The following is a 23,641-nucleotide window of genomic DNA, read 5'->3' as shown; positions in this document are numbered from 1 at the left end:
ACATTGTTTTTCTCGCTGGAACCAACACACTGCCATTTTTGGTAAGAATTCACCCAATATATATCATATTTATATATTTATACATAAATATAGTGCATACTCTTAAGGTAACAAAGTGCTTTATGTAAAAAAAAGACACATTTACTTCAGTGATTTAGCAAAGCTCTACTAAATTAATACCATTGATGATGTGCACTTAATTACATTTCTGAGGATCCAACAGGTGGTCTAACATGAACAATAAAAAAGAATGAAGCGACTGGAACAGTTTTTCATTAGCACTTAAAAATATCCAATGTTCCTCTCATTTGATTAAATTTTTTCAACAGACTGTTTGTTGACAGACACATTCCTCAGAGATCTCCTAGGCCGGAATCTTATCACCATTCAGGCAAGTGGGGTTTTCCCATCCTGCGGCAGTAAAAGGAGATTTGGCTGGGCGCCAAATTCTTCAACCTTGCTGCAGTGGGAGCGTTGCGTCAACGGCTGGTAAGTTCATGCCCCTAATCTTTGTTCAGTCTGTTGCAACACGCCTCCATTTTTGGACTGATCCTGACACCTCTGCTATCCATTCCAAGAAAGTCCAGTAACATCTGATGCTGCACTATAAACCCAACAGCCAAACAATAAATTGAGAATAAAGCTTCAAACATCTTTATTCACAAACTGTTCTTCAAGGGATTGGGAGTGGCAGTTCCCAAGGGAATGGGGGGTTTGGGGAGAGTCCTGTGGGGCGGCGTGAGGGGTGGTGGAAGGTTGTTCCCATGGTGGGGGAGAAGATTCCTGTGGTGGAGGGTACTGGGGGTGGGAGTCGCATGGGGAAGGGTGTGAGGAGGGTGGTGATAGTCGGGGGATGGAATGGCTTGTCCCTTGGAGGTTTGGGGTGGGAGGTGGCAGGAAGTCCCATGGGGTGGGTTGGTGTGGGTCGGTACAATAGTTACCCGAAAGCTAGAAGTGGTTTTAATTTTCCTAACATTTTCTTGGGTAATTATTGCTGGAAGACAATCAGAAACATCCGAAGTTTGCGATTTAAATCACATTTTCGGATGGTACCCAACGTAGGGCAATTACCCATCAAAACTTTGCACTTCATGGGCAACTGCCGTACAATTCTTACCTGGGAACTTCTGTGGGGGTTGTTTCCCAATGTGTCTTTGGGGTACCCCGCCACGCCCCCACCAATCCCCATGGGACTCCCTCCCCCCACTCCCCCATTCCCATGGGAAATGCCACTCCCAATCCCTTGAGGCACAGTTTGTGAATAATGATGTTTGAAGGTTAACATCTGAAAATTCCAATATTTCCAAGTTCAAAAGAGTCTGCTCCAAGAGAATAAAAAACAGTTCCAACTTCACTATTTTATCATCAGAATATCTGAATCTCAAGTGACAACTTTGGCTGTTAACTTTGAGTCAGATGGTTATGGTTTCAAATCCCACACTTGGACCTGGGTGTACAGTTAGGTTGTGCATTGCTGAGAGGGTGCTGTATTGTTGGAGGTGGTGGTCTTTGCACGTGCAAAGGAAGGGCCAAAATACTGTTCGAGGCCCCCTATGCAAAATTGGTTACCATGGGTACCTGGCCAGCTAGATTCACAAAAACGTGGTCTATGTGTGGCCTAATCAGCAGTGCAATTTCTTTCTCCAAATGTCAGCATTAGAGTTTTAAAGTTTTAAAAAAGATATTTAAAAAGTTTATTTATTTATTAGTGTCACAAGTAGGCTTACATTAACACTGCAATGAAGTTACTGTGAAAATCCCCTAGTCGCCATACTCTGGCGCTTGTTCGGGTACACTGAGGGAGAATTTAGCATGGCCAATGTACCTAATCAGCACATTTTGGACTATAGGAGGAAACCAGAGCGCCCGAAGGGAACCCACGTAAATACAGGGAGAACATGCAGACTCAGCACAGACAGTGACCCAAGCCGGGAATCAAACCTGGGTCTCTGGTGCTGTGAGGCAGCAGTGCTAACCACTGTGCCAAAGTGTATACTGTGAATCAAATACATTACCACCACGACTCTCATACCACCAGGCCCAGTGGATTGACACGCACAGGACAATATTTATCCCCAAAAAGTAGTCAGTTTCAAATATACAGCTCAGTACTGGGTAAACAATTAGTTTGGGTATCAATAGGGAGTTGAAAAGTTTACCTTAAATTTTAGAAGTTTGAATTCTACTCAATACATGATCTTTTCACTGAAGGTAATTATTATTAAACACAAACCCTGTGCTATATGTAATGGGGTACATTTAGCATGCAGCAAATTATTGTGTGAAGTTATTTTCTGAATGTTGGACTGTCAGACTTTAACAGTTTAGCTCTCATTCTTCACCTTGCACCTGCATTCTCCTGAAGTCTTGTTACAGTCAGCATCAAATCCATTGCTTGTATCACAGTTACAGGGTCCACATATAGGATGCCCCCACCATCCTTTGGGACAAGGCTGATCAATCCTGCAGGTGAAAAATGCAAATTGGTGAAGAGTCAGATATTCAGACTGTTATCGTATGAAAGAAAAAGAATACCAATATCCCATTAATTACATTTGTTTGTAAAGAATCCCATTACTGTGTATGGGAAAATTGATATTTTTCTTGCAGCTACCAGAGTAGCTCAGGTGTATAGCAGGCAACAGGAAGTGAAATAGGTTTGTACTCATGAATCAACCTCCTGAGATTCAGGATTATTCAAAATGAAATGCTGTGGATAGGTGGGCTCAATGGACTGAAGGTCTTCGCCCGCCTGAAACTCTTTCTATGTTCTTATACGTACATAGACATAGGCGTCGCTGGCTTGGCCAGCATTTATTGCCCATCCTTTGTTGCCCTTGCGAAGGTGGTGGGGAGCCACCGTCTTGAACTGTTGCAGTCCACGTGCTGTGGATCGACTCACAATGTCGTTAGGGCCTTTTTATTGACTTTGCAGCAACTGAACGTCTCGCTCAGAGGGCATTTCAGAGGGCATTTGAGAGTCAACCACATTGGTATGGCTCTGGGGTCACTTGTAGACCAGACCGGGTAAGGACAGCAGATTTCCTTCCCTAAAGAACATTAGAGAACCAGATGGGTTTTTCTGGCAATTGCCAGTGGTTTCATGGTTATCAGGAGATTCTTAATTACAGATATTTTTTATTGAATTCAAATTCCACCACCTGCCATGGTGGGATTTGAATCCAGGTCCCTAGAACATTAGCTGAATTTGCTGTGTTAAGCTGTGTCTTCAATCTCCGCTGAGTCATCAGTGAAAGGAAGACTATAGAATAATTCCCTCATATAGAGCCAGATAGAAACTAAAACTGATAAAGAACCAGGGACAGTTGAACTCCTCCTTTTCTTGGTTCACTGAATATTGATACGAATAGAATCACTAGAATAGAATCGCTAGAATTGCTACAGTGCAGGAGGAGGCCATTCAGCCCATCGAGTCTGCACCAACAACAATCCCACCCAGGTCCTGTCCCCATAACCCTACATATTTACCTTGTTCATCTCCCTGACACTAAGGGAAAATTTAGCAGGGCCAACTAACCTAACCCACACATCTTTGGACCGTGGGAGGAAACCACAGCACCCGGAGGAAACCCATGCAGACACAAACTCCACACAGACAGTCACTCGAGGCTGAAATTGAACCCGGGTCCTAGGCACTGTGAGGCAGCAGTGCTAACCACTGTGCCACCGTATATCTGAGGATGTGACATAGAAGGGCTTAAAATAACAAATATGGGGAATCAAACATAAAATGAAATAAACTTAGGGTGGCATATCAATGATCATATTACTTCCATCTTTTGCTAAGAAGGCCACTGGAAAATACTTCTGGACTTTTTAAACTTTTTCCTGAAACTTCTGATGACTTTATAGATTATAAAAGCATTCCGATACCACTGTGCCAGTTTATCGCGAGTCTACCCACCAGTTTAAAAGGTTTGTAACAATCCATAAATTAGAAATATTGGCTAGCATAATTCCCCAAAAAACAGTTCTAAACAAATACCTAGGCCTCAAGAGTCCAGCTTTGAGAATGACTTTGATCAGACTCTACTTACTTGGTCTCACAGTACTGTCCAAAATAATTCACTGAGCAATCGCAAGTATAGCCGTGTGAGGAACTGGGCTTGCGGGTGCACACAGACTGATGTTCACAAGGATTTATAGAACATACATCCTTACATTCCTCACCATAGTAACCTAGAAACAATTGAAGATTTCATGTGACTACTTTTGTTTGCATTAAAAAAAAGCTGAATTTTACATAGAATTACACAGAATACGCAAGAGTGCAAAGAAGATTGATGAGGATGTTGCCAGGGCTAGTTAGGCCTGAGTTATAGGGAACGGTTGGCCAGGCTAGGACTTTATTCCTTGGAATGTCGAAGAATGAGAAGTGATCATATTGAAGTGTACAAAATCATGAGGGGCAAAGATAGAATGAGCACATATAGTCCTTTTCCCAGGAAAGGGGAATTGAAAACTAGAGGGCATAGGTTTAAGGTGAGAGGGGAAAGATTTAAAAGGGGCCTGAGGGGCAACTTCTTCACGCAGAGGGTGGTGCATATACGGAATGAGCTGCCAGAGAAAGTGGTTGAGGCAGGTTCAATAGAAACATTTAAAAAGCATTTGGATAAGTACTTGGATGGGAAAGGATTAGAGGGATATGAGCCAAATGCGCAAGCAATTGGGATGAGCTGGGAGGGCACTATGGTCGGCATGGACCGGTTGGGCTGAAGGGCCTGTTTCCGTGCTACATTGCTCTATGACTCTACAATATATTGAACACATCGTTCAGCCCAACCAGCTCATGCCAGCAGTTATACTCCACTTGAGACTCCTCCCCTTTTATAACAGCGTAACTTTCTTTTCCCGTTTAACATTATCTAGCTTTCCCTCAAGTGCATTTATATTATTCAACTCAACCACTCCAAGTTCTACATTCTCACCACTCATTTGGCAATTCCCTATTTGATTTTTTGATGGTTTTTTTTTATTCACAACTTCCCCAAACGAGAAAAAACAGTTTCTGGTCGGAATCTAGTGCTCTCATTGATGGCAAGCTTGGGAGGCAGGAAGGGTATTTATTCGGTGGGATGGTGTGCTATTGGAGTCCTGCCACCTTCCTGTCTCTGCTAGAATTAACTTTGGGATGGAAAGGCCCATGGTTGGTTTTCCTTGCCCACCACCAATTAAAACCCTTAAAGGGTCTCATCCCATCGCCACTGATATTAACCACCTATGGGCAGGCTTGTTGCCATGCGGTGTGCAAAACAAATAAACCAGCATATCACTTCCGGATCGAAGGACTGGACATTGAGAAGGTGGGGGTGGGACCTGCTTAGAGCCAACTCTTCTTGCTGCCACCTCCCTTGAACCCCTCTCCCTATGACCCCCACCCTGGGAAAGTGACACCAGCACATTATTTAACTGCAGCCTGTATTGTTGTCATCCTGGGACTCTGGTGCCTGTCCTTCCAGCAACTGCCATGGCCTCTCCAGTGGGGCCTCTGATGGCCAAAAGCTCGCAGTTGGAGGGATTTCTGTCCCGGTGGGGGGGGGTCTTGATTCCAGAGGAAGACGTGCCCCTAGCCATTGGCATGTGTTTAGGTAGGTCCTCCTGAAAAAAGGCAATGCGGATCTCTCACCAGCCCTCCAGCTGGCAAGTGAGACCCTGAGGCTTCAATAGGATTCCAACCTCGGTGTCTACTCTATCAGCGCCTTTCATCATTTTAAAGACTTCAATTAGGTCACCCCCTCTTAATCTTCTGTTTTCAAGAGAAGAGAAGAGACATCCAAGCTTGTTACCCTCTTCTGACAGGTATAACCTCATAGTCCTGGTATCATTTCTACAGATTCTAATCATAGAATCCCTACAGTTCAAAAGGATGCCATTCAGCCCATCAAGTCTGCACCAACTCTGACAGATCATCCCACCCGGGCCTTATCCCCGTAACCCCACATATTTATCTTACTAATCCCCCTAACCTACACATCTTAGGACACTAAGGGAGAATTTAGCATGGCCAATCCACCTAACCAGCACATCTTTGGAGTGTGGAAGGGAACCGGAGCACCCAGAGGAAACCCATGCAGTCACTGAGAAGAACGTGCAAACTCCACACAGACAGTAATGTGCAATGCCAAAGACACAAGATTTAAATATGAAGGGGTGGTTAAGTGCCAGTCTATGACACTATTGCTTGATTAATGGTAAAAATAAAGGAATGGATAGTCAGACAATGAACGTAAATGATTTCAGTTGACATCCATTTCAAACCAGGTACTAGAGTTGGTTGTACAGCACATGGTGCTAATGTTTATCGTTAGATGTTATATCCAATGTTGAAAAGCAAAGGAATGGATACGCAAGATGAAGCAATTTACATAGCAGAAATTTCACAAGAATGCAATAAATTATATTCAATGTGAAAAATTAAACCAGTCATACAGATGTGCTCCCTGCATAGATCAGGTCTGAATAGGGGGAATTTGCATTGGTAGCTGCTTCCAGTATCTTACAAATCTCCTTTTTCACTTTTGTAACTTTCCCCAGAAGCTTGGTAATAGTTTAACCTAAATGGTCAAGTAAGACTTATACAGAATCATAGAATCCCTACAGTGCAGAAGGAGGCCATTCGGCCCATCGAGTCTGCACCGACCACAATCCCACCCAGGCCCTAACCCCATACATTTACCCTAGCTAGTCTCCCTGACACTAAGGGGCAATTGAGCATGGCCAATCCACCTAACCCGCACATCTTTGGACTTGGGAGGAAACTTGAGCTCCCGGACGAAACCCATGCAGACATGGGGAGAATGTGCACATTCCACACAGTCACCTAAGCCGGGAATCGAACCCGAGTCCCTGGCGCTGTTAAGCAGCAGTGCTAACCACTGTGCCACCATGCCGGAAATATTAATGAAGGACAGACGGTGTATCCACTTGCCTGGAAGCCACATTATAAGTGAACATGGACAAACAATGCCAATGGTGCTTTCCAGCTTTTAGTTCTATCTTGTGTACGGTTCTCAGTTCAAAGTTAATATCTTAGTTTTGGTAATCAAACCTTTCACTGCACTGTATGCGTGCAGTGTTTCAAGTCCCACATTACAGTTTTTATCAGTCTGTTGCATTCACTATGACAGATAAATTTATCATTTCTTTCATGACCCTTAGTCTTCAAGCCTAGTCTCATGAGGAACTGTGCCTGTTTTTGAAGGTTTAAATAGACTACGTTTTCCAAAGCAACCTCAACCTCTAGCAGACTATGATGTAAAGTTAAAGCGCATGGGATTGCGGGTAGTGTCTTGAGAAGGAGAAAAAGCTGGTTAACAGGCAATGACTAGTGGGGTAACACAGGGATCTGTGCTAGGATCCCAAGAGCTCACATTATATATTAACAATTTGGAAGAGGGAACTGAATGTGTTACCTCCAAATTCGCAGATGATACAAAGTTGGCTGGGAGGGTGAGCTGTGAGGAGGATGCAGAGATGCTTCAGTGTGATTTGGACAGGCATATGTATGGCAGATGCAGTATAATGTGACTAAATGTAAGGTTATCCACTTTGGTAGCAATAATAGGAAAGCAGATTATTATTTGAATGGGTGTAAATTGAGAGAGGTGGATACTCAACGAGACATTGGACTCCTCGTACATCAGTCACTAAAAATCAGTGCGCGAGTACGGCAGGCAATAAAGAAGGCAAATGGTCTGTTGTCCTTCATAGCGAGAAGATTTGAGTATAGAAATAGGGACGCTTTACTGCAATTGTACAGGGCATTGGTGAGGCCACACCTGGAGTATAGTGCGTGATTTTGGTGTCCTTATCTGAGGAAAGATGTCCTTGCTGTAGAGGGAGAACAGTGAAGGTTTACCAGGCTGGTTCCTGGGATGGCAGGTTTGTCATATGAGGAGAAACTAAGTCGGTTAAGACTATATTTATTGGAGTTTAGAAGAGTCAGAGGGGATCTCACAGAAACTTATAAAATTCTAACAGGGTAGATTGAGAAAGAATGTTCCTTATGATGGGGAGTCCAGAACTACGAATCATAGTTTGAGGATAAGGGGTAAACCTTATAGGACTGAGGTGAGGAGAAATTTCTTCATCCAGAGAGTCGTGAATCTGTGGAATTCATTACCATAGAAAGTAGTTAAGGCCAAAATATTGTGTGATTTCAAGAAGAAATCTTGGGGTTAAAGGGATCAAGGGATATGGGGAGAAGGCCGGATCAGGATATTGAATTGATGATCAGCGACGATCAAAATGAATGGCAGAGCAGGCTCAATGGGCTGAATGGCCTACACCTGCTTCTATTTTCTATGTTTCTACGTTTATCCCCTTGAAGAATCCCTGCCGGTTTGTAGGACATTATCTAATCTAAGATCTTGCAAACTGCTTCTTGTTGGCACATGTTATCTTAGTTTACTTTAGGCATCATTCTCACTGCGCATGTCAACCTGACCAGCTTGTAACGTCTCAGTCCCATTTGAATTTTTGCTTTAAGTCAAACCAGAAAGATACTCAGGTTCGTCTCTCTGAGCAAACAAAGGACTAATCAAATGTGATTATTTTAGATGCTATTTTGGCAGCGAGAATTGATTTACGGGCAAGCATGAAGGAAGTGCTTAACATTAATAATGCTTAATACTGTTGTGTCTTTCTCCTTCAGATCATTAAAGTAGCTAACAGAATACAACTCTATACTTCGAAATTTATGCAGGTTGCCAGTCAGCAAGCACCAACATCAATTACACTGGACATTTGGATTTCCCCAGAACACCACTCAACTAAAGTCAGTCATTGACTGAAATTCAAGGCTGGCTAATTTGAGTATCTATCACTTTATACATTATTCGGAATAGAAATGTGACAGCATAATGATACCCATATGTTTAACAGTTTTTATGGTAACAAATCTAGAGATTGTAGTGGATGATCTTCGGGCTGTGAAGCCTCGAAAATGACAACGTTGAATCCCGCGAGCCTGCCTTTGTGTTTTACGAGAATCTCACAGGCTATAAAACGCTGAGCTTCTGGCTGACCCCATTACTGAAGTGGTTGTAAATCTTTACCTGGGTCACAGCTGCAGGAGTAGCTATCCCAGTCGTCACTGCAATAGCTGTTTGTAGGACACGGGCTGGAGTCACAGGGATCAGGAATGCTGCAGCCTCTCTCCACGTTCACCTTCTCCGCATGGTTTACATTCAATGCCACTGCTGTGGATGGCGTCTCGCCGATTCGCACCCCCTGAGGAAGGAGTTGATCATTTTACAGTGGCTCACCGAAACGACAAAATTGTTTGCCTCGGTAGCTGTTTAAGATCTCAGTTTACCTCTCGGTTACTGGTGCAGGAGGAGGCCATTCAGCCCATCAGGCCTGCACTGACAACACTTCCACCCAGACCCTATCCTCGTAACCCCACCTATTTACCCTACTAACTCCCCCTGACACTAAGGGGCAATTTAGTATGGCCAATCAACCTAACCTGCACATCTTTGGACTGTGGGAGGAAACCGGAGCACCCGGAGGAAACACACGCAGACACGTGGAGAACGCGCAAACTCCACACAGACAGTGACCCGAGGCCAGAATTGAACCTGGGTCCCTGGTGCTGTGAGGCATCAGTGCTAACCACTGTGCCGCCCTGCTACTGCACAAATGGATTATGATTACTTTTGAATTTCCACATTCGCGTCAAAATGTCAGATGGGTTTTCTTTCAGTAGCAGCCCTGAACTATAATTTTGAGAACTAAAACCAGCTGCTAATGGGAATTCTCCAGCTTTATCAGCCAGACAATTCCTAAGGAATCAGGAGATGCTCCTTACGTCAGTGTGGGAGCCCCAGGAGTGGGCCATTGATCTCGCAGTCAGAGGACCTGGCTTTATTTCCTACAGATGGTCAAACTCTCTGACTGTCAACTGGGCAATATTCATTTCGTTTTGACAGGTCACAGAATCACAGTGTTCCAGCTCGCAAGGCAAGAGGAGCAACACTCAGACAAATGTACATCTGTGTGTCTGACATGAAACAATTGCCAAGGAACACTAATAATGAGCAGAAATCCTGGAGGGAAAATTGACTGATCCCACAATCTCAGTCGGGAACTATTGTTCGAGACGGAAATCAGACTTGTGTTCCGTTTGGACTTAACTCGCTAGTGTGAATTTACAAAGTCTGAGATTGAATAGTAAATGTCAGTCTGTTATTCAACCACAGGGCCAACATAAATAAGCCTGATTTTCCTACTTCAAGTATCTAAATATGTGTATCTCCAGTAAAGGCTTGTAGGAGAGCAACAATGTCAGAAACGCGTGCTACTTTTACACCTCCTACGTCCGAGGTTGCTGAGGACAATATTGATCAACTGCCACCTTGGCTTACCATAATGAATTCAACATCAAGCAGGGATTGAATCCAAAATAATCTTCATTTCCATGGCCCTGTACTACACTACATGGTACAGTCATTCATTATGGGAAGAGAAACCCATTGAACATTATTAATACTGAATGTAACTGCAGTAGCATAAAATACCTGTTTACCTACAAGGGTAGCTGAGGAAACAAAACTAATGACACTGAACACAATTGATTATATTAGCAGTATAGCGTATAGTATATACAGTTCATATTCTGCTCTTCATTGTACCTGTATACATCCTCGGAACCCATGAAGAACACTGCCATCGTTCCCTGAGACTCCGCCAACACTGATTGTTTTCAGATTCAACCCATGCAGTTCGCTACCAATTTCAACCATTGTCTGTGAAGTAGATGGAGCCAGAAATCAATGGGCAAGGGATCACAAGAACCATAATTTAAAAACTAAAGAGAAACTGACAAATATATTGCTTGGTAGTTATAAATGATCTTTTACTCTGTGGTGTCAATGAAATCAGAGAATTAGTAAGGTTCACTTTCAAACCAAATCTGAAGTATACAGTGCTATGCTGCTCAAATGGATCACATCAGATGATTATTAATTTGTCCTGATTCATATTAGCTCACAATAGGATAAACGTTACTAACCGTGGCAAGATTTTTCTCCGTGTGATGACTGTTAGGACACTATACAACATGAAATAGAGCTCTGTCAAACTGGTCTTGAGTAGACACAAGATTGACAGTGAATTAAATTGAAATGTCACTTGGAGGCGCCATAGGCATGACTAGCATGTGAAAGTGAAAATCAAATAAATAAATTAGCAATCAATTCAGAACTTTGAGATTATAGATACTCTTATGAAATCGGCAGATCCTAGAGGGAAAATCTTAACTCATACCATTCCTGATTTCAATGCAACATGGATGCTGAGACAGGGCAAATATTTTATTAAATGTAAAATACTGCGAATGCTGGAAATCTGAAATAAAAACAGATAATGCTTGATAAACTCAGCAGATCTGGCAGCATTTGTGCAGAGGGAAACAGAGTTAAACCTTTTAAGTCCATACAACTCTTCTGCAGAGCTTATATCCTGCTTTTTGTGGTAGCTGAAGACACCCTCAGGAAAAGACTCTGAAGAAACGTTAACAAATGTTTTATATTTCAATTCTAGCCATTGATGACCATAAAATTCACTAACTCAAAGTAAAGTCCCAAAATATTCCTCTGCACGAAAGGATATTTTCTGTCACTCAGAGACTTCCATGCTCTGTCTTGGGAATGACAGGAACTCCTTTTCTGTTGGAGGTTCAGAAATGTTTGTGATGGTGAGTTGTTAGATTGTGTACATTGTTTACACAGCGTCATAGCAGTGATGGGGACATGGATGTGATTTTTGCGGATTTCAGTAGGAGGGAAGGATGATGTTAATTCCAAAAATGTTATCTGGTCAAGGAGTAAATCTGAAGCTTGTATTTTACCGTAAGGGGGTTTATTCTCGGAACAGGCTCAGCAGAAAGGTGGCCTCTTTCTGTTTCCGCACACCCAACTGTTCTAGCGGTGTCCATTTATATCACCTGTCTTTAACAATGCAATTGGCTTAACAATGGATACCCAAAGGATGCAATGCTGATAGATTAACAGATGTGACTGGGCTTCTCATATTTTAGTTATGGCAATTAGCTATGGCAGTATAGCACTTGAGGTGAAGGAGGTCAACAGACATGGGGAGAAGGTAGGATCAGGCTATTGAATTGGATGATCAGCCGTGATCATAATGAATGGCGGAGCAGGCTCAAAGGGCCAAATGGCCTCCGCCTGCTCCTCCTTCCTATGTTTCAACAAACCAAGTCCTTTGTATATTTTCATTTTTCAATTAGTGGAAAAAGCAGATTCCCAAAGTCTAGATTTTCAATGATGAAACAGTCTTTATATGTTTATTTCTGCTAATAATCCCTTCTTCTAATCTAATAGAACATAGCATTTTACAACTCAGCGTCAATTTGCCATTGAAGTCTTTTGTGACTTATAACCCAGTGAGGTACTTACTTAAGTGATAAAATATCAGTAAGAAGCAATTTGCGCTTTTGACCCACACTAATTATTAACCAACAAGTAGAGACAGGAGCTTTTTAAACAAAACTGTTCCAGACCCTTTGTTCATGCGTTACAATAATGAAAGGCAAGCACAGAATGGACGCAGTTTCCTGAGTTTCAAAGATTATCTCTGAATTCTGTTCAATTTCCCACCTCACATCAAATCCAGCTTCTCCCCTATTCAAAGTCGACAGTAGTATAACAAAACTCTCACCTGCATTTGGAAGACATTCGATCAACAATCTCACATGACTCACCTGATGAAGGGGCAATGCTCCGAAAGCTCGTGCTACCAAATAAACCTGTTAGACTTTAACCTGGTGTTGTGAGACTTCTTACTGTGCCCACCCCAGCCCAACGTCGGCATCTCCACATCATGGTTACCTGGTCTGGCCTACATGGGACTCCAGAGCTACAGCAATGTGGTTGACTCTCAACTGCCCTCTGAAATGGCCACTCATTTTCAAGGGCAACTAGGAATGGGCAATAAATGCTATGATGTGGAGATGCCGGCGTTAGACTGGGGTAGACACAGTAAGAAGTCTCACAACACCAGGTTAAAGTCCAACAGGTTTATTTGGTAGCAAAAGCCACTAGCTTTCGGAGTGCTGCTCCTTCGTCAGGTAAGTGGGAGTTCTGTTCACAAACAGGGCATATAAAGACACAAACTCAATTTACAAAATAATGGTTGGAATGCGAGTCTTTACAGGTAATCAAGTCTTAAAGGTACAGACAATGTGAGTGGAGAGAGCGTTAAGCACAGGTTAAAGAGATGTGTATTGTCTCCAGACAGGACAGTTAGTGAGATTTTGCAAGCCCAGGCAAGTCATGGGGGTTACAGATAGTGTGATATGAACCCAAGATCCCGGTTGAGGCCGTCCCCATGTGTGCGGAACTTGGCTATCATGGGCATTCGGCCTCTGATCTTCGGGTAAGCGTTCTCCAAGACGGCCTTCACGACACACGACAACGCAGAGTTGCTGAGCAGAGACTGATAGCCAAGTTCCGCACACATGAGGACGGCCTCAACCGGGATCTTGGGTTCATGTCACACTATCTGTAACCCCCATGACTTGTCTGGGCTTGCAAAATCTCACTAACTGTCCTGTCTGGAGACAATACACATCTCTTTAACCTGTGCTTAACGTTCTCTCCACTCACATTGTCTGTACCTTGAAGACTTGATCACCTGTAAAGACTCGCATTCCAACCATTATTTTGTAAATTGAGTTTGTGTCTTTATATGCCCTGTTTGTGAACAGAACTCCGACTCACCTGACAAAGGAGCACCGCTCCAAAAGCGAATGGCTTTTGCTACCAAATAAAACTGTTGGACTTTAACCTGGTGTTGTGAGACTTCTTACAATAAATGCTAGCCAGCCAGCGAGGTCCATGTCCCATGAATGAATTTTTAAAAACGTAAATAGTTGAAGCTGAAGCTTTGCAACAGATGTACAAGCAGTGATGGTGACAATAGCTATGGCATCAGACTTGGACAAAAGTCAAAAACTGTTATTAGCAGAGAACAAATAGTGGTCAGTACAGGTGGTAGAAGCAGATGGTGGAGGATCAGACCAGATGAAGAAATGAAAAGAAAAAATGGTAGTGTATGGGGACAGGATTTGAATGCTGAATGTAAAAGGAAGCAGTGCACAGCTCCTCACATTGTAGGGGGTCAACATGCTTAAGATACTTTAGCAAATGATATTTTTTGTGTGCAAATTAGTTAGTGCTGACTTTAGATTATTTTGGAATGGTATAATGGGAATGCTACCTCAATCATGTCTGTTTTCATCCTTGCCCTCCTCTGCTTGAAGGCAGTGACTGATTCTAGAGTAATGTTTAATGAGTGGTGGCACCTCTAAACTTTACTCAGCTGCTGACTCTTCATGAATAAGCCTGGACACTAAAGAGCCATTTGATTATTCATCATGTAAAACCATCTCAGTGAAGATCATCACCGTATTCAGGGTCTGTCCTGCACATACATTCACTCAAGGATTGAAAGACATGATCAGTAGCAAAATTTCTGTTATTACATTTACTCATCGAGTCATTAGCAAACTCCTTAATGTAGAGAATACGAGGAAAAATATTTACAGACAGATTTTATGACAAACTAATTCACAATTTCCTCTTTCTTCCACGCAAAAATAGTAAATTAAAAGTATGAAACATCTTTTCATATTGTCAGTCATTACCTGGTGATGTCCGTAGTCTATAGACATGACAGCTGTATATTTGCTTTCCATCCCATCTTTGGAACTTTTAAGTTCTAGTTGCAAGTGGTGCCAATCACCATCATTCACTTTAATTTGGTCCATTGTCAGCGCTGTGACCCGACTGCTCGAGCGATACACACTTAACATCACATTTCCCTCATCAAGCTGCAAAGATCGTGATATCAATGTTAAACATAATTAATAGACAGTCGCAAAAGCAAAAAAAAAATTAAATGATAACCGTAACAATTTGCTTTCATATATGTGCCTTTAACATAGTAAAGCATTCCAAGGCAGTGCAAAGGCAAGTTATTCAATACTAAGCCATGTAAAAAAAATTTAGGACAGGAACGAAGTAGGTTCTAAGGAGTGTCAGAAAGGAGGAAAGTAAAGGTAAAGAAGCTGACTGATAAAAGGAGGTAATTCCAGAGCCTAGGGTCGAGCCAGCTGAAGGCATTGTTTTAAGTTTTTTTTAAAAAAGTTTATTTATTAGTGTCACAAGTAGGCTTACATTAACACTGCAATGAGGTTACTGTGAAAATCCCTAGTCGCCACACTCCGGCACCTGTTCGGGTACACTGACGGAGAATTTAGCGTGACCAATGCACCTAACCAGACATCCTTTGGACTGTGGGAAGAAACCAGAGCACCCAGAGGAACTCCACACAGACACAGGGAGAACATGCAGACTCCCCCCGGCACTGCCCAAGGGGCAAAATTCCAATGCCCACGGTGCACCTTGGCACTGCCCACTGAGCATTGGGCGGTGCCAAGGGGCTGGGGCCTAATGGGCCATGGGCCTCTGGGGGGGGGGGGGGGGGAGCAGGGAGATTGGTGGGGTTGGGAGTTCCTGTTGCCAGTCTGTACTCGGGCTGAGTGACAGAGGAAGGGAGGCCAGTGATCAGGGCTGGGGATCGGGGTGGGGGCTGCGGGGGGAGAATTGGGAGATTGGGGCTACGGGGGATTGAGGCAGGCTGGGCTCAGTGCAGGGGGGATCAAGGCTGTCCAGACACGTCCAGGGTGCCAGTGATCAGGCCGTGGGGGAGTCATAAGGCCATCGATGCGGGGTCGCGTGGCTGGCCTCTCAGCGCTGATCTCAGCGCTGACAGATCGCCGCATGTGCAGTGGCCCGCTCAGCGCTACGCTGCCGGCGTCTCCAGCGGCAATAGGCCCCGGCCACCGATTTTTCATGTGATTCACCCTCGGGCTCTCTGCAATGCACAGAGCGTGGGAGATTCATTTTGAAACTCCCGCTGAAAAAACCAGCATGATTTACTCCAGTTTTTACACAAATTCAACATTTAGAATGTTTTGGGGAGAATCGTCCCAATGATGTCAGACAAGCATGATGACAAACCAGAGACAGTTCTTCTACTATTTATTCATCACAGCAAACCCCCCTAGCGTTTAAGAGCAAGATTTAAGTCAAACAGGCCAGAAAAAGTCTCCTCTTTCAGGCAGTTAAGGGTCACGGGTAACACGAGTCTTAAGCTCTCCATGCCTGCACATAAAACAGCACGATAACCCAAGTTCACTCACAGCTGTAACTCTCACTCTGTGCTCCGAGGACTCGGGATGCAACATGGGTACCTTCGACCAGTAGAGGGCAGCTAGAAACCTAGTTTGTGCCAGAGCTTTGTTGGGACAACGTGGGGCACCAAGGGTGTGGGTGGTGACAGGGGTGGGGGAAGGAGTATCCTTCACAAGAAGGACAAGGGCAAATGTACTCAATTTTTTTTTCAGAAGATACATTGCATTTCCTGATCCTTTATCTGCCACAAAGGCACAATGAGTATCTGAAATCTCTAATTTAATTTCTCTCCATCTCTAGCCATTAGGATTCTGAGGATGGCCTTTAGCACATGACTCATTAGGCTGATTGCTTGATGTATATCGCATTCTTCTGCACTAGATTTCTTTGGCAAAGTGATTAAAAACAGACTGTTAGATCTTCAGGGATAATGCTAGTGTCATAGATCCTGTTGTCAGTTTTTCAATTCCGAGTTCTCCAGTTGCTTCAATAATCACTACTGTTGTTTCATTCTTCATGTAAATTTAAAGGCAGCCTCACTATGACCCTGGAACAAAACTCTGATAATCAAACTTAATTATGAGGCATCTGTATTACGTAAAACAAAAGTCCTGTGCCACATTGGGGCACATTCAGTAACAGGCCTCTGTGCTGGACTTCTTCGGGGTCAATTGGCTGCCATCATATTATTAATTGCAAGCCTTGTATTTCGCATTGATAATTTGTCATGTTCCATGCACATTTTATTACTTTAAACCTAAGCCTATTCCTCACCTCAAATGTCTGTTTCCAATTGTTTAAATGAATTTATTTTGAAGTGAAAGAAAGATGATGCGTTTATATAGTGTCTTTCTAATGACCCCAAATCACTTTGCAGCCAGTAAAGCTGTTTTATGCTTTTTGAAGTGTAGTCATTGAATCATTGAAGCTAAAGTGCAGAAGGAAGCCATTTGGCCCATCAAGCCTGCACCGACAACAATCCCACCCAGGTCCTATCCTCATAACCCCACATATTTACCCTCTTAATCCCCCTGACACTAAGGGGCAATTTATTACGGCCAATCAACCTAACCCGCACATCTTTGGATTGTAACCAATAACTACATAACAAAATCTCACAAACAGAACTGGTGAGATAATCAATTTTTGTGATACTGATTGAGAAATAAATATTGATCGGGACACTTGGGATAACTCGCCTGTTCTTCTTTGAAATAGTGTCCTGAACAGCACCTCGAGGTATGACATTTCCCCCATTGCTGCACTAGAGCATAAACAAGGTTTTCTCCTCAGGACTCTGGAGTGGGACTTGAACCCACAACCTTTTAACTCAAGAGATGTGAGTGCGTCCAACAGCTGACGGCAAGTATGTGGCTCAAGCTTAATCTGTTCAGGTCTGTTAATTTCTACGAACATCCGACTGAATGACCTTCTGCCTCCATCAATGTTACACTTACACTTACACACACACACTTACACATACACACACTTACACACACACACACACACACTTACACACACACACACACACACACAAAAAACTGAGTCAGGGTCCTCAGGCTGAGACTGAGCAGAATTAGCAGCTATAACTTTCCAAATGGGGAGGGCCTAGTGATGGTATCGCTAGACTATTAATCCAGAAACTCAGTCAATGTTCTGGGGACCCGGGTTAGAATCCCGCCATGGCAGATGATGGAATTTAAATTCAATTTTAAAAATCTCTGGAATTAAGAATCTACTGATGACCACAAACCGCCCCCCGCCCCCCCTCCCCACTTGGTTCACTAATATCCTTTAGGGATGAAAATCTGTTGTTTTTACCTGGTCTGGCCGACATGTGACTCCAGAGCCACAGTAATGTGGTTGACTCTCAACTGCCCTCCGAAATAGCCTAACAAGCCACTCAGTTTCTAGGGCATCTTGGGATGGGCAATAAATGCTGGCCAACCAGAGATGCCCATGTCCCAGAAATGAATAAAATAAAAAATTGGCCTGGTTCCAAAGTGGCACTTTCCATTTCGAAAAAGTACATTTTATACGATAAATAAAACTGATATCAGCCTACAGGTTTAAGCGGTAGAATCATTAATACATCATCGTCAAATGGACTCCAGACAGACTGGTTCCTTTAGAAGGACAGTTCATTTTTCATTTCATGTTCCTAATCATTTTTGTGAGCTACTCTGCTAAGACAGCACTCACAGCTGTCATCATGTCATAAACAATCTGGGTGAATAACATGGGAAATTCAAATGTCGAACATATCCTGGGAATTTATCCATCATACTTTTCAGTTTCCAATAACGATGTCATTTAAATAAGTGCAGCTTATTTATCAGCAGCCTTATCATTCCTTATAAATTTAATATATGCTGGGGCCTGCCTTTTAAACTGACATTTTCAACCCACATGTCAGTTTCTTCACTGAAATTAGAGGCTGTCAGTGTCAACTAATCAGATCAGTTTGAAGAAAGGATTTACGTTAGATCAGTTGCAGTTTAAAGACGAGTTGGAGATTTCTGAGATTTATACTTGCAGCTAGTTTTATTCAGATTTTATCCTCAACAAGTGGATACAGGTTTGGCTGGTTTAATTTTGTTTGCAGTGACAGTAAATAGACAGTAATGGATTGGCTATCTGCTCTATTCCTTGCCGGATTTTCCTTTTCATTTACTTTGGACAGGATGTTTTTAACAGGCAACCAACTTCCACATCTGCAAAAGTGAAAACCTAATCCCAGTATTCAACAGAAAAAGCTGGAGAAACTCAGCAGGTCTGACAGCATTTGTGGAGAGAGAATAGTGCCAATGTTTCGAGTCAGGAAGACCTTTCGTCAGAGCTGGTGAACCTGCTCTTGAAACCAGCTCTCAAACTAGCTTAGGGCAGCATGATTAGCACTGCTGCCTCACAGTGCCAGGGACCCAGATTACATAAGAACTAGGAGCAGGAGTAGGCCAATTGGCCCCTTGAGCCTACTCCCCCATTCAATAAGATCATGGCTGATCTTTTCGTGGACTCAGCTCCATTTACCCGCCCGCTCACCATAACCCTTAATTCCTTTACTGTTCAAAAATGTATGTATCCTTGCCTTAAAAACATTCAATGAGGTAGCTTCAATTGCTTCACTGGGCAGGGAATTCTACAGATTCACAATGCTTTGTGTGAAGAAGTTCCTCCTCAACTCAGTCCCAAATCTGCTTCCCCTTATTTTGAGGCCATGCCCCCTAATTCTAGTTTCTCCCGCCAGTGGAAACAACTTCCCTGTTTCTATCTCATCTATTCTTTTCATAATCTTATATGTTTCGATAAGATCTCCCCTCATTCTTCTGAATTCAAATGAGTATAGCCCCAGTCTACTCAGTCTCTCTGCATAAGCCAATCCTCTCAACTCCGGAATCAACCTAGTGAATTTCCTCTGTACCCACTCCAGTGCCAATATATTCTTTCTCAAGTAAGACGACCAAAATTGGACACAGTACTCCAGGTGTGGCCTGCAACATAACCTCGCTGTTTTTAAACTCCATCCCTCTAGCAATGAAGGACAAAATTCCATTTGCCTTCTTAATTACATGCTGCATCTGCAAACCAACTTTTTCTGATTCATGCACAAGGACACCCAGGTCCCTCTGCACAGCAGCATGCACAATTTTTTACCATTTAAATAATAGTCCATTTTGCTGTTATTCCTATCAAAATGGATGACCTCACATTTACCAACATTGTACATCTGCCAGACCAGGTTCAATTCCGGTCTCGGGTGACTGTCTGTGTGGAGGTTGCACATTCTCCCCATGTCTGCGTGGGTTTCCTCCAGGTACTCTGGTTTGGATTGGCCATGCTAAATTGCCCCTTAGTATCAGAGGGATTAACAGGGTAAATATGTGGAGTTATGGGGATGGGTGGATTGTTGTTGATGCAGGCTTGATGAGCTGAATGGCCTCCTTTTGCACTGTAGGGATTCTATGATTCTCTATGATTCTATGCTGAGCTTCTCCAGCTTTTTGTGTTTTTGTTTGAGATTCCAGCATCCGCAGTAATTTGCCATTACCCCAGCGTTCAACCCATGTCTCAGCTGGTGAACTATTGTGAAGGCAAATTTCCCTCAAGACTGGCCCCAGCCATTCTGTTAAGGCATGGAGGATGTTCCTAGAAGTGGATGTATTCACTTGCTTTAGGAGAATTGTTACTGGCATTTTTCAATGCCAGTTTTTGAAAATAAAGCGAGTGGGGTTGCAGTGTGAGGTGCTACATTTAATTTGAAAAAAGATTAGGGTTTTGCTGCAGTGATGTGCGAGATAGATTGTTGTCCTCTTTGTGGATGAGCACCAGAATAATATCCTCTAGTTTAGGGAGTTTTCATTGACACAGTGTCTATCTCTGGGCAGTTAAGTGGAGAGGGAGAGAGAGGAGCCACACTGTCCTTATTAAAAGGATGGACATCCATTAGAGGAGTGGCGTTAATCTTCTCTAAGCAGACAAGTGACCCCAATCCTCGATCAGAGGCAGTCAAGTCCACCAGAAAGGACAAAGTGCAGCTTCCTGTCCCAATTCCCATCAACCATATTTTCTTGCGTCTTTCAAAAATTCGAACAGTTTAAATTTAAAATTTACATCTTGTAAAATTACACTTGGCACATCAGATGTACAAGTTTCAAGTACCATTTCAAACATTATACAAGTTCAAAGGTATCCCAATGCAGTCTACTTTTTCATGCAGTGTATTTACAAGCATTCATCACAGTGGATGACTTACTTTCAAAAATTGATTGTTTCCAGTGTGAGAAAACAAAACTTGTTTTTTTTTTAAAGTTTATTTATTAATGTCACAAGTAGGCTTACATTAACCCTGCAATGACGTTGCTGTGAAAATCCCCTAGTCGCGACACTCCGGCACCTGTTCGGGTACATTGAAGGAGAATTTAGCAGGGCCAATGCACCTAACCAGCATGTTTTTTTGGACTGTGGGAGGAAACACACGCAGATACAGCAAGAATGTGCAGACTCCACACAGACAGTGATCCAAGCCAAGAATTGAACCTCGGGTCCCTGGCACTGTGAGGCGGCAGTGCAAACCACTGTGCCACGGTGTCTGGCTCAAAGCCGCAATAATAGCCATAAATTACTGTTGGCAATAAAAAAAAGAGATAGACTATTCTCGTACCATTCTCCCCGTCAAATAATTATTTAGGGATTAACCTGTTTATTTTCAATGGTTTAGAATGTGTCCATTAATATAACAGATGAACTCCAAATGAATACAAAAAAACATGCATCGATCATGATCACAGTGATTTCTAGCTTCTGGTGTATTAAAAATGTTGTTAATTAACAGTGGATTGGTCAGCATCTAAAGGATTGAAAGACAGATCAACATTTTGGATATGACCCCTTTACCCAAACTCATTCTTATCTATCCTGAAGCTACTTAAAAATAAAAAAATGAATTAAAGCAGTTAAATCAATACACCCTCAACCAAAATAATCCCTGGCTGTCTAAAAGAACAAATACAATGCAGAATTTTGCCCCGTGAATGTGCTCGTGGCTATGATTGCTGTGGCTACACATTATAAAAGGTTTCAGATCACAAATTACCTGGGGCTGGACTCCCAGTGAAACAAAATGTATCCTACAAAGTTACATCAAAGCTCCTACAATTACTTGACATGGAGGATAAAAGTCTTTGCAATTCATCTAGAAGAAACTGCTTTGGTTTTTAAAAGCCACAATCATAGTAAGGTTCAAAATGGCAAAAAGTGTGCAAAACAGAATCAAAAATAAATATTTGGAGGAAGAATACCCTAAACACCATTTTCATCTACATTACATTGTTTCTTCCTTGCAATTAGACATGGATGGGAAAGGTTTAGAGGGATATGGGTCAAACACCAGCAAATGGGACTAGTTCAGTTTAGGAAACCTGGTCAGCATGGACGAGTTGGGCCAAAGGGCCTGTTTCTGTGCTGAATATCTCTATGACTCTATGATCAAATGTTGAGTATCTCTGCCATTTAGTTTATGACAATCCCATGTCCCATTGCATTTTCAGTCTAATTTCCTTGTTGTCACATACGACAAAGTCTATATTCAGAGTTCTTTTTAAAACAAATACTGTTTAAACCATGCAATTCTGTGAATGGTAAGCAGAGTTTTGAGGTTCATACATACATTCTCAGTTTAATTATTTAATTCTAAATACAATTTTAGACCTTTTTTTGCCCCACAACAAACTTGGAAAAAATAAGTGCTTTGTCAATATATTTGCTGAAAACTTCTGTCCTTGTTCGCGGCTGGGATTCTCTGGTACCGCTGAAAGTGAATGGAATTTTGGCTGGAACATCAAATTCATTATTCTCACTCGGAGCAGAGTGGCTTTGGACAGGATCGGAGAATCTTGCCCAGTATCAACAATTTGGCGGGTTTACAATGGTACCAAAACATTTCTGTCAATTTTTGACTAATGACTAAATTCAAGTGTACCACTAAGCTCACAGGCGAGCAACTACATTTACCAAATTCAAATTTGCACAAATATTTTTGTCTAAAATCTTGCACATTAATTTAGCATGACTTTATAAACATATGAACAAGGAGCAGTAGCACATTAAGCCCCGCCAGGACAATTGGATAATTCTGTACAATATGTGAGTCATTATAATAGACATTTTTATATGGAGTGATGTATTGTTAGGAATTAGAGATAGTTAAAGTGATTTATATTTGTATTGTGTTTTAGTAATAAGGTATACGTTTAAGCCTAATTTACATTCTGTATGTGTGCGCTGAGGGTTAAAACTTTAAGTTAGCTTCATGTTCAACAAAGGTGCCTGCAAGTCGTTTGATTTAGTTTCGTTTTAAACTTTGCCTGCATTGTAATGGACATTTTACAATGTAAAAGCGATTGTAGGGATTTTGAAAAAAACTAAGCTGTTGCTTAGCAATCAACTGCTCACACTGAAAAGTAGAAACACTCGAGTTTTCAGTGTTGGAACCAGGAAACCCGGAAACTGCCAGTACTGGCAGGATAATACAGAGGGATAGAAAGCAGCTCCCAGAAGCTAAAGAACAGAAAGTCTCAGAAATGAGGGAATGAAAGTTTCAGGAAGTTAAAGGAACAAAGAAAAGAAATCTGGAAAAAGATTTCCATTCAGTGAAGTCAGGAGCAGAGAGAGAGGCTCCCAATTAAAAACAGAGCTGCAAGGTGCAGACCTGGAGATACCGGCTAACAAGAAGCCAGACATCCACGGTGATCCTAAAGTTGGTGGCCCCTTACTACAACCTGACAGCAGTGGTGCTCTGTTGGCATGGCTGGGTTCCTGAGAGATTTTGTGGAAGCTTGAATACATATGGTGTTTTAGGGCAGAGGAATACTGAAAGGAAAGGTTGAAATCATGGTTGCGGA

At 42.5% G+C, this 23,641-nt stretch overlaps 1 protein-coding gene across 5 annotated transcripts in view; it reads right to left on the bottom strand.

Moving 5' to 3' along the window:
* celsr2 (cadherin, EGF LAG seven-pass G-type receptor 2) overlaps window positions 1-23,641 on the bottom strand; it is a 325,531-nt gene that overhangs the window by 49,585 nt on the left and 252,305 nt on the right. For all 5 annotated transcript variants that reach the window (XM_078242273.1, XM_078242276.1, XM_078242272.1 and 2 more), the window contains 5 exons: window positions 14,690-14,875; window positions 10,656-10,769; window positions 9,078-9,252; window positions 4,059-4,200; window positions 2,343-2,463 (listed from right to left, as the gene is read on the bottom strand). In XM_078242273.1, the coding sequence (XP_078098399.1) occupies window positions 2,343-2,463; window positions 4,059-4,200; window positions 9,078-9,252; window positions 10,656-10,769; window positions 14,690-14,875 (738 nt within the window). The remainder of the gene's footprint in view (window positions 1-2,342; window positions 2,464-4,058; window positions 4,201-9,077; window positions 9,253-10,655; window positions 10,770-14,689; window positions 14,876-23,641) is intronic.

Source organism: Mustelus asterias, chromosome 25 (assembly GCF_964213995.1).
Source record: "Mustelus asterias chromosome 25, sMusAst1.hap1.1, whole genome shotgun sequence".
NCBI lineage: Eukaryota > Metazoa > Chordata > Chondrichthyes > Carcharhiniformes > Triakidae > Mustelus > Mustelus asterias.
Note: the sequence above shows the minus strand (reverse complement) of the source record. Positions and strands in the feature narration are given on the sequence as shown.